Genomic DNA, 11313 nt, shown 5'->3' on the forward strand with positions numbered 1-11313 from the left:
ATAGTTTAGAAGTTATGAATATAAACATGAGGTTACATCATTTGAACTATGCCGAATAAACAAAAATATCTGGTGTCTCCTATTGTATAATCTATTCTGACACTTTGAGTGCTTTAAAAACAAAGGCCTATTCAAGATGAAAGTGCATGCTAGAGCGAAAAAATAATTAAACTAAGAGCAGTCTTCTCCACACTCTGATCAAAGTAGACTCTTCAGGGAAAAGACATTCATTGGTAAACTACAGAAGGAACACATTTTAAGAGTTTTCTGCTTTTATAGACTTAAGTGAATGTCCAGCTAGAGAATGTGCTAGGATTCTTTGAATCGCTAAGTGTTTTTGTTTTTCTGGACTACTACAGGATGTTGTATACTTAATCTTAGCTTCTGTTCATCCTGTCTTTGCATATTAATTTTATTTGGAATATTTTTGTAATCTTTATTATTAAAGGTAGCATCTCTCCTGTTTCCCAAAGGAAATTACAGCATTTGTAGCAGACCACTGCCATCTTGTGGTTCACCTGAAACATTGCATATACTTTTGTAAACACAATTTTAATAAGGAATTTTATGTTCTTTTAAAATAAAATTTGCTTTTTAATAAAACTGTTCTACTTTCTAAGGAACACCTGAACTTCTAGTCACATAACTATACATGAAGTGATCAGGAGGTTACACTGCAAAAATTATTTCAGTTTTTATATTTTTAATCATCATCAAAGCAGCACAGATTTTGGGAGCCTTGGCTCCCTCATGCATCAGGAAGTGAAGTATATGAATAGAATAGAATAGAATAGAATTTTATTGGCCAAGTGTGATTGGACACACAAGAAATTTGTCTTGGTGCATATGCTCTCAGTGTACATAAAAGAAAAGATACGTTCATCAAGGTACAACATTTACAACACAACTGATATCAGATAAGGTGCCCACCAGAAGATAAGTGATGGCAGCAGGATTATCAAGGCACTACCAATCAAATCCTGCGGCCACAGGATTGGAAAAGGTCAGTTTACGTTCCAATTCCAAAGAAAGGCAATGCCAAAGAATGTTCAAACTATCACACCATTGCACTCATTCGACATGCTAGTAAGATTATGCTTAAAATCAGTGGTAAAATCCAATTTTTTTTACTGCCGGTTCTGTGGGCGTGGCTTGGTGGGCATGGCAGGGGAAGGATACTGCAAAATCCCCATTCCAGGAGTGAAATCCAACAGGTTCTGACATGTTCTGGTCAACCGGTAGCGATAATTTTGAGTAGTTTGGAGAATTGGGCCGCGGTGTGGCTCAGGCTGTAAGAAGCCTGTTATTAAACACAGCTGCCTGCAATTACTGCAGGCTCGAGTCCCACCAGGCCCAAGGTTGACTCAGCCTTCCATCCTTTATAAGGTAGGTAAAATGAGGACCCAGATTGCTGGGGGGGCAATAAGTTGACTTTGCATATAAATATACAAATAGAATGAGACTATTGCCTTACACAATGTAAGCCGCCCTGAGTCTTCGGAGAAGGGCGGGATATAAATGTAAATAAAATAAAAAATAAAAAAACTGGCAAATACCACCTCTGGCTGGCCCCAGAGTTGGGTGGGAATGGAGATTTTGCAATATCTTTCCCCCAGGAGTGTGGTGGAAACGGAGATTTTGCAGTATCCTTCCCCTGACACACCCATCAACTATCGCCCACAGAACCGGTAGTAAAAATTTTTGGATTTCACCACTTCCCCATTCCCTCCCCACTCCTGGGGGAAGGATATTACAAAATCTCCATTCCCACCCCACTCTGGGGCCAACCAGAGCTGGTGTTTGCCAGTTCTCCACACTACGCAAAATTTCCGCTACCGGTTCGCCAAACTGCTCAAAAGCAACTAACAACAACCCGTCAAATTTTAAAAATCTGGAAGATTTGTGGCAAAGATAAATTCTTGTGTATTCTCTATTCACATATGCAAACCTAAATAACAGGTGTGATACAAACCAGAAAGATCATAATTAACATAATTAATATAGTGATTTTCAGCTCAAGCAGAAAAATATTTCTGCAGTTCTCCCATGTTTTATGTCTGTACTAAGTATGCCTCTCTTCCAGTAGACTAAAGAAATATAACAAATAAGTGCAATATGCAAAATACTCCCTCACTTACACACCACAAACACACACACAAACTTTTTTATTTTCATTTTTCGTTTTTATTGTTATAAATTCTATTTTAAATCCATTGTGGATGTTTTAACAATTTCCTACATCACTTAAGCCACAAACAGCCGTTAGATTAGTGGGAATATAAATAAACTGCTGAGCTATTGCTTATTTCTAAGAAAATGTATATATTTCAGGAATATCTTACATTGGGGATTTTTAACCCAGGACTTGCTGTGACAGCTTTTTTTTTTTTTACATTTTTGGCATTCAGATGATTTTAAGGAGCAAAATGAATTAAGGCACCCATTACACTGATCCCACATTTTTGGAGGACATCCCTCAGATACCACACAAAGCCCAATGAGGTGACTGAAACCATAGGTTGTTTTGCATGCTTGATCTGCATGACAATCAAACATATTTCTCAAGAAATGGGAAACTAAGAGTTGATTTCCTTAAGAAGAATAGATTGAACATATTTCATGGCAGTCAAATCCCAGACGTTTAAATTCTGATGCCTCAGTAGCACAAAAGAAGCAGTTATAGCTTATAATGAGTGATATTCAAGGCTACTTTTATGGTAGTGTATTTTACCTCTGAAGGTCAGAATGTAGCCCACTGTCCCCCAACTACAGTTTCCAGTAAAAGAAGGCTCTCTTAGGTATTTCATGGTATGAGCCAGCAGTGTGCTGCAACTGCCAAAAAAGCCAGCACAGTTCTAGGTTGCATAAACAGAGGGATAGAATCAAGATCACATGAAGTATTAATACCACCTTATAATGCTTTGCTAAGGCCACACTTGGAATACTATATCCAGTTTTGGTTGCCACAACATAAAAAAGATGTTGAGACTCTAGAAAGGGTGCAGAGAAGAGCAACAGAGATGATTAGGGGACTGGAGGCTAAAATATATAAAGAACGGTTGCTGGAACTGGGTATGTCTAGTCTGATGAAAAAAAGGAGTAGGGGTGACATGATAGCAGTGTTCCAATATCTCAGGGACCTACCACTGCTTTATACCCATTTGAACTGTCTGGATTTCCTGATTTTCCTAGTGTTTGACAATACCCTTAAAATATGTAGCAAGCAGACCACTGCATCAGTCTGTGATTATACTGTAAATGCCAATGGATGTCCACTGTTCAGGACTGGGGTAGTTTATGAACTAATCAGAAGACATCTATGACAGTCAAACATTTTTCTGAAGTTGTGGAAATTGAGACAAAAATGTATGATCTCAAGAGAACAGGTGCACACAAAGAGGCAGCTGATAATTTTGATGAATCATGACTCTTCAATACAGGTATTCACTCCTAGATTATTCTCATTCTTACTATGTAAGAAGCATGGAGGGAGGTGAGAGGGGAATCCTCTGGAAAAGAAATCATATAATAAGAAATTCTATTAAACCCCATTTGCATTACAATATTTCGATATGAATGGATATATTTTGAGTTTTGGCAAAAATGGCTGCCATGATAGGCACAAGTTATTGCTATATTTCCACTTCACAGAAAAGCATGCTAATGGGATCCAAAGACAAGTAATCTGCCCCAAACTGTGAACATATGTCACATCCATATCACTGAAACAGAAATCCATACCTCTGAACACATAATTTTCTGCTCCAATAGAAACAAATTTAACAAAAAAGCAAAGCAATGAAGCCAAAATATAAAAAAATAAATTATAAAAAGTAAATGTAGCACATGATGTTGGAACATAATTAGTTTTTATGAGTTCCCTCTTACAGGGTGAACTTTCAATTCATACACCATCATGATAGGAAAATTATGCTCCTTTTTCCTACTACTCTTTGGTTCTTTCCTGACTCTTCCCTGGATTATTCCCAGCCTTGTTTTTAGTTCCCCATTTGTCATTCCCATGTATCCTTCTTGCTATATAAAGAAACAAGAGTTACTCACTGAGGAAGAGTGAACAGCCCACCATCACCTCTGAAAAACTTTAAACATTCAAATTAAATTAAAAATAACACCTAAATAAATGTGATAAGATTAGCACAGCATTGTAAATGCAAAGAGATGTTCCACAGGCACTGATTTATTTATTATTTTAAATTTAGAGCTATGTATGCTACAAACAATGTTGAATTGCTGTTTTGACCTGTACAAACCATCATAGTGGATTTATCATGCAACTTCTGTCTGACTTTTCCCATAAGGTGCAAGAATGATTAGCTAAAGAGGTATTAGCCTGCCGCAGTGGTGGATTTCAAATTTTTTTACTACCTGTTCGGTGGGCGTGGCTTGATGGGTGGGTGTGGCGTGGCTTGGTGGGTGTGGCGTGGTGGGTGTGGCAGGGGAAGGATACTGTAAAATCTCCACTCCCATCCCACTCCAGGGGAAGATTGCTGCAAAATCCCCATTTCCTCCTGATCAGCTGGGACTTGGGAGGCAGATAATAGATGGGGGCGGGGCCAGTCAGAATTTTTACTACCGGTTCTCCGAACTACTCAAAATTTCCACTACCGGTTCTCCAGAACTGGTCAGAACCTGCTGAAACCCACTTCTGGCCTGCCGGCTCCACAAGGATGTAAGTATGTAGAATTGAAAGATAAAGGGTGACTTTTGGATTCTAACAGCCTCTGCTTTGCAAGCAAGTTCAAGGACAAGGTGATGTTTCTTTTGCCTAAAAAGATGTCTGAAAGATTCTACTTGCCAACTTCTACTCAAATCAAAACAATAGAAATTGTGAAAATTCAACAGTACCTGTAGAAAAAAGAGCTTTGATTAGTAAAAAATAATTTACAATCATTACGAAAATAGAAAGAATGGTTTTTTTAAAACTGGTAGTAAAGTTGTTTGAGATTACCATTATAGAGGTGAGAAGGGAACTACAATGGGCAGAAGCAGATAGGTTTTTATTACAGCCTCAAACCTGTAAAAGAAGTTTTACTTTTGCTAAGGGGGCTCATTTGATGCTTTAAAACCTGTTGCTCCAAAGGTTTTTAAGAGATGACAAACAGTTAAGCAATTTTCAAAAGTGATTAAAAAATAAGATTTGGTAAACTTTGTGCCTATATAGGCTACAATATAACTGTGAGATTGATTGAAATCCCTCAACTCTCAGCCACTTGACTCATGAGTCAACCAGAAAAATCTCAATTTCTGCAGTCTATTCACAAGGAGCTGCTCTCTAAAACAGGGGTCACCAATCTTTTGGACCTCAGGAACCATTAAATCCATAATTTTAAATCCTGCAGACCACTAATATGCATTTTTTTAAAAGACAAGTAGTATTTAGTGCAATATAAAAAATGCAAATAATTTTTCTCTTGCACATCCACGGACCACTGCTCAAAAATACATGTGAGTCAGTGGTGGTATTCAGCTGGTTCGTACCAGTTCAGGCGAACTGGAAGCGGAGATCATGGGTGCCCCTCCCCTGCCCCAGCGTAAAGACGTCCTATTTAGCCACGTTTTCAAGGCTGGGTGCGTGTGCAAAAAGCACGTGCATGAGCAAAGCACATGCGTGGAAGGCCGGGTGCATGCACGCAAAATGAGCATGTGCGCAGCGAACCGAATGTGTGAAACCCATTGCTGATGTGAGTGATACCACAATCTCTCCTTTTTCCAGAGAGAATTCACTAGAATTTGTCAACTGGCTGTCGATCTCACTCTAAGGCTGTCCCCGCTCCTTCAGGGACTTATAGTTTGCCATGAGTCCTCACAGGAAGATGACAAGGCACAAAGTTGTTTTGCTCACTGTGTCAAGATAATTCTCATCAAAATGTCCATCTTCAAAGTGAGCAATCACCAGCCAGTCATATCCAGCAATTTGAGTGGTTTTGAAATTAGAGAGGAAATAAACTAACACACAAGCTCAATGAGAAAGCAGAAGGCAGGTACAATAACATTTCTTAAGAAACAGTGAACTCCCTCCCTCCCAAACTATATATAATGCCATTATCTGAAATAGAAATTGTGACGTAAATAACCTTGATTATGTAGAAATAAATATCCCTTCCCTGGTAAGCAGAGGCATTTTGAAACAGAAGGAGGTCAAGACAGTAGATCAACTGTCACAGTATGATTAGGATGCAAGGAGCTAGATCATTAAGAATATAGAGTTTCTTTGGAAATATATAGTCTATGTAACCACAGACTGTCTCATCCACAACCTTACTCTGCTCTAGTACTGAAGATACTACATACTTTCTGGTAAGACAAAAGAGTTAACCATAAATTAACAATAGCAGGAACTAGGAATGGGTCACAGCCAGATTAAACATCCGTTTATAAGTCTGCCTGAAAAACCCATTAAGCTATTGTTGAAGCTGAAAAAGTGTATTGTCATTAAGAAACAGTATTCATAAATACACCAAGCTAAATAGATTCAGGAGTGTAAGGGAATAATGAGTCCCATCTTTCATATTTACTTAGAACACTACTGTACTATTGTCTGTGGTAGAACAGATAGAATCTCAAAATTAGGAGCGCTGGCACAGTCATAAGCAGCAGCAGCAGCAACTACAAAAATTATGAATATTTGAGTACATCTGAACCTCTGTGAGTTATGGAGGATGATATTTTTCTGAATGTCATCTGAATATTTTCTGAATATTCTTGACATGGTAAAGACTAATGAGGAGGAAATGGAAGTGGGGACTGGCACATCAAGTATTTTTCTATTATAATACAGAGCTACCCAATCATAATATGGAAATATATGTCCTTCATCATAGTCTGATATTCGGTATTTAAGTCGTTCATTAAGTCACCCTCATTCCACTCTGCAGGTATTAATTTTTTTTAATTTTTCAATCATCTCAAGAGTATCATCCATTATGGTACTGAAATTATTCTCAATAAAACAAAATGTATTTTATGTGACAGTCTTCTGCAAAAGATCTGGCCAGAGCAACCATTTTTTAAAAAAAAACCTTCAATTGCTAACTGACATTGATTTTACTATGAAGATGACTAAACTAAAATTCAGACTTGATATCTCAAAAGCTGATATTATATCTTCCAGGTTTAAATATTTGTAATCTTCTTTAAAAAGACAATAATTCTCGCATTCCATAGCATCTGATGTATCACTCTCTCTGGCAACAGATGTAATATAAGATTGAATAAGTGGTGATCAATATAAACAGTATATGAATTGCCTCCATGACAATGAACTTTTGAAAAAGTTGGTTTTCAGATGTTGAAAAACAAAATAGTAATCATATTGCGGAACTCCAGATAGTTTCCAAACTTGATGAAGATGTTCCCCAAGCCTTATTTGCCACATTCAGAGGTGCTTGTAGAATTGGCACAATCATAGATGTACAGATTTCTAAATGCATCAGCTGCAAAACTGATCAATCAAACAGGAGATACTGGCGAACTCTCAGCTCAAGGTGTGTTCTCCTCCACAGAACCTTGGGACACAGTGATCTTCATATCCTTATCCTTATTATGAAAACATCCTTATGTTCCAAGTCATATTTTGCTCTTCTGGAAATCCTTCCATTGTAGGTGAATAACTAATAACTTGAAGAAGTAGCACAAGGCAATTTTTTAATATTAGGGTAAGCATGGCTGGATGATAGATTGTGATTTTATTGCTATGCCATTGAATGTTTAATATAACTTTTGATTTAATTACTGTATATTTTAATTCTATTACTATAATGAGTATAAGCAACTCAGAATATTTTGTTTCTTTGAGTAACATGTAAGCAAGTATAAATAAATACGTAGGCTTGCAGGTTTCAACATTACAAAGCTTACCTTTGTTTCTTGGAGCATTATTTCAAAAAACAAAAATGCTGGGCTGCAACCAATCCATCATTTGTGTTTTCTAAAAATGCCTATAATATAAGACCCATGGAAGGGCCAGAGGCACACTTATACACAAATATGTGGGCTTCCATTTTTTAATAATAATAATAATAATAATAATAATAATAATAATAATAATAATAATAATAATAATAATAATAATAATAATAATATGAGAAATAGAATAGAATAACAGAGTTAGAAGGGACCTTGGAGGTCTTCTAGTCCAACCCCCTGCTTAGGCAGGAAACCTTACACCACTTCAGACAAATAGTTATCCAATCTCTTCTTTAAAACTTCCAGTGTTGGAGCATTTACAACTTCTGGAGGCAAGTTTTTCCATTGATTAATTGTTCTAACTGTCAGGAAATTTCTCCTTAGTTCTAAGTTGCTTCTTTCCTTGATCAGTTTCCACCCATTGCTTCTCGTTCTACCCTCAGGTGCTTTGGAGAATAGTTTGACTCCCTCTTTTTTGTGGCAACCCCTGAGATATTGGAACACTGCTATCATGTCTCCCCTAGTCCTTCTTTTTATTAAACTGGACATACCCAGTTCCTGCAACCGTTCTTCATATGTTTTAGCCTCCAGTCCCCTAATCATCTTTGCTGCTCTTCTCTGCACTCTTACTAGAGTCTCAGCATCTTTTTTACATCGTGGCGACCAAAACTGAATGCAATATTCCAAGTGTGGCCTTACCAAGGCATTATAGAGTAGTATTAACACTTCACGCTGTCTTGATTCTATCCCTGTGTTTATGCAGCCTAGAACTGTATTGGCTTTTTTGGCAGCGGCTGCACATTGCTGGATCATATTTAAGTGGTTGTCCACTAGGACTCCAAGATCCCTCTCACAGTTACTACTATTGAGCAAGGTACCACATATACTGTACCTGTGCATTTTGTTTTTCTTGCCTAAATTTAGAACCTTACTATTTTCACCATTGAATTTCATTTTATTAGATAGCGCCCAATGTTCAAGTCTGTTAAGATCCTTCTGTATCTTAAGCCTATTTTCTGGAGTGTTGGCTATTCCTGCTCAGTGTTAAATGGATGGCAAGGAAAAATCAGCAGAAGCCAGTGACGTTTTGCTGGATTCATTTTCTAGTCATAAATAAAGCATTCTTCTCAGAAACCATCTGTGTTGCGAACTCAAGTCTTCCCATCATAATCTTTCTACATACTACAACTAACTACTGAATGTTTCATCACAGCCCTAAATGAGGCAATCCTTTGAGTGCCCGCTTTCCCACCTGCCCACTTGCAGCAGCATGCACAAAAGAGAAGTGTACCTTGGTGCCATGATAAAAATCATCCACACAGGTTGCATTCATGAAGGTTTGGTGGAAGTGGGTGCTGGTATCAATACCACCAGGGATCACCAGCTTGCCAGTGGCATCTATGACTTTGGCCCCGCCAGGAATCATGAGTTCACGCCCCACCTGCTGTATGATGCCATTTTCGATATAAACATCAGCTTCGAGGGTGCAGTCATCGTTCACCACTTTCCCCCCTTTGATGAGGATCCTCATTATGGCAGCATTGGCAAGCATGATTCTGAAAAAATTAAGGCAGCAGGCAGGTTAGAGGAAAATTGAATTGGCAAAACACAGTTTCAGTCCAAGCAGCTGATGGCCAAACGGCTCTGTGAGTTTAACAGTACAACCGTATTAGTATTATGGTTGGTCAGAGTGTCATACAGATGTTTAGACTAGAACTACATTTTTGTCCATCTATCAAGTCCTTTCCAAGGATCAGGATAGACAGATGTTGAATAATAATAATAATAATAATAATAATAATAATAATAATAATAATAATAATAATAATAATATACACAACAGTGTGAAATCACAGCTGTCAGTTCTTTAGCTGGTGTTAGCCTTTATTTGCATCAAGTTTTTCTCTGGGATGTCAAAACGTATCAGTGTAGTGTATGTGCAGATCCAAGCAGTATGGCTTTTTGTCACTGACAGATGGAAATTTCATCAATGCACAGATTCATCCAAGGCTTTTTGGTATGGCACCCGGTATGTGGATAATTATAACATTTTATTATAATAAATTATTGATAATTATGTAATCAACTAATAAATTATTACAGCTGCCCACTGCAAAAGATGCTGGTTGGCTTAAAATATCCAATACTTAAAAGACTATTAAAAACACATAAAGATAAGGCAGCAAGGCCAAAAACACCATTTCAATTTTTAAAAAATCCAACTAAAATCCTTGACATACAAACAGTTCATTTAGTGACCCATTCAAAGTTACAATGGCACTGAAAAAAGTAACTGACGACCATTTCCCCCACTTACAGCCATTATTATTATCCCCATGATCATGTGATCAAAATTCAGAAGCTTAGCAACTGACTCATATTTATGGCAGTTGTCGTGTCCTGGAATCATGTGATCACCTTTTGCAACCTTCCGACAAGCAAAGTCAATAGGGAAGTGTTACTAACTTAACAACTGCAATGATTCACTTAGCAACTGTGGCAAGAAAGGTCGTAAAATGGGGCAGAACCCATGTAGCAAATGTTTCACTTGGTAACAGAAATGTTGGGCTAAATTGTGGTTGTAAGTCAAGGACTACCTGTTCAATCAGTGTTTTGTTTGTCTGGGCAAATATATTCATGATAGCCCCAAAAAGGGAGCGCTACATAACGGAGTGAGCTCCCGTTACTTGTCCCAGCTTCTGGCAACCTAGCAGTTCGAAAGCATGTAAAAATGCAAGTAGAAAAACAGGGACCACCTTGGTGGAAAAGTAACAGCTTTCCTTGCGCCTTTGGCATTTAGTTAATGGCTTAGGACCTGGGTACTTACGGGACCGCCTGCTGTTACCACATGCCTCCCACCGACCCGTACGCTCCCATAGAGAGGGACTTCTCAGGGTGCCGTCCGCCAAACAATGTCGGCTGGCGGCCCCCAGGGGAAGGGCCTTCTCTGTGGGGGCTCCCACTCTCTGGAACGAGCTTCCCCCGGGTTTACGTCAAATACCTGACCTTCGGACATTCCGTCGTGAACTGAAGACACATCTTTTTATTCGCGCGGGGCTGGCTTAATTGGATTTTAAAAGTGAATTTTACCAATTTTAAATGGGGTTTTAATTGACGATAATTTTTAACATCAGGCTAATTTTGAATAAGTTTTTTAAGGGTATTTAAATTGTGTATATTTGTATTGTGGGTTTTATTTTGCCTGTACACCGCCCTGAGTCCTTCGGGAGAAGGGCGGTATAAAAATCAAATCAAATAAATAAATAAATAAATAAAAATAGTCATGCCGACCACATGACCATGGAATTGTCATCAGACAGTGCTAGCTCTTCGGCTTAGAAACGGAGATGAGCACCACCCCCTAGAGTCAGGAACGACTAGCATGTA

The 11313-nt window shown here is 38.2% G+C and overlaps 1 protein-coding gene across 1 annotated transcript in view; it reads right to left on the bottom strand.

The window, feature by feature from the left end:
* Window positions 1-9478, bottom strand: part of DPYSL5 (dihydropyrimidinase like 5) — a 46097-nt gene extending 36619 nt beyond the window's left edge. The window contains exon 1 of the mRNA XM_058162166.1: window positions 9218-9478. Coding sequence (XP_058018149.1) covers window positions 9218-9478 — 261 coding nt within the window. The remainder of the gene's footprint in view (window positions 1-9217) is intronic.
* Between the last annotated feature and the right edge of the window lie 1835 nt (window positions 9479-11313).

This window comes from Ahaetulla prasina, chromosome 1, assembly GCF_028640845.1.
Source record: "Ahaetulla prasina isolate Xishuangbanna chromosome 1, ASM2864084v1, whole genome shotgun sequence".
Taxonomy (NCBI): Eukaryota; Metazoa; Chordata; class Lepidosauria; order Squamata; family Colubridae; genus Ahaetulla; species Ahaetulla prasina.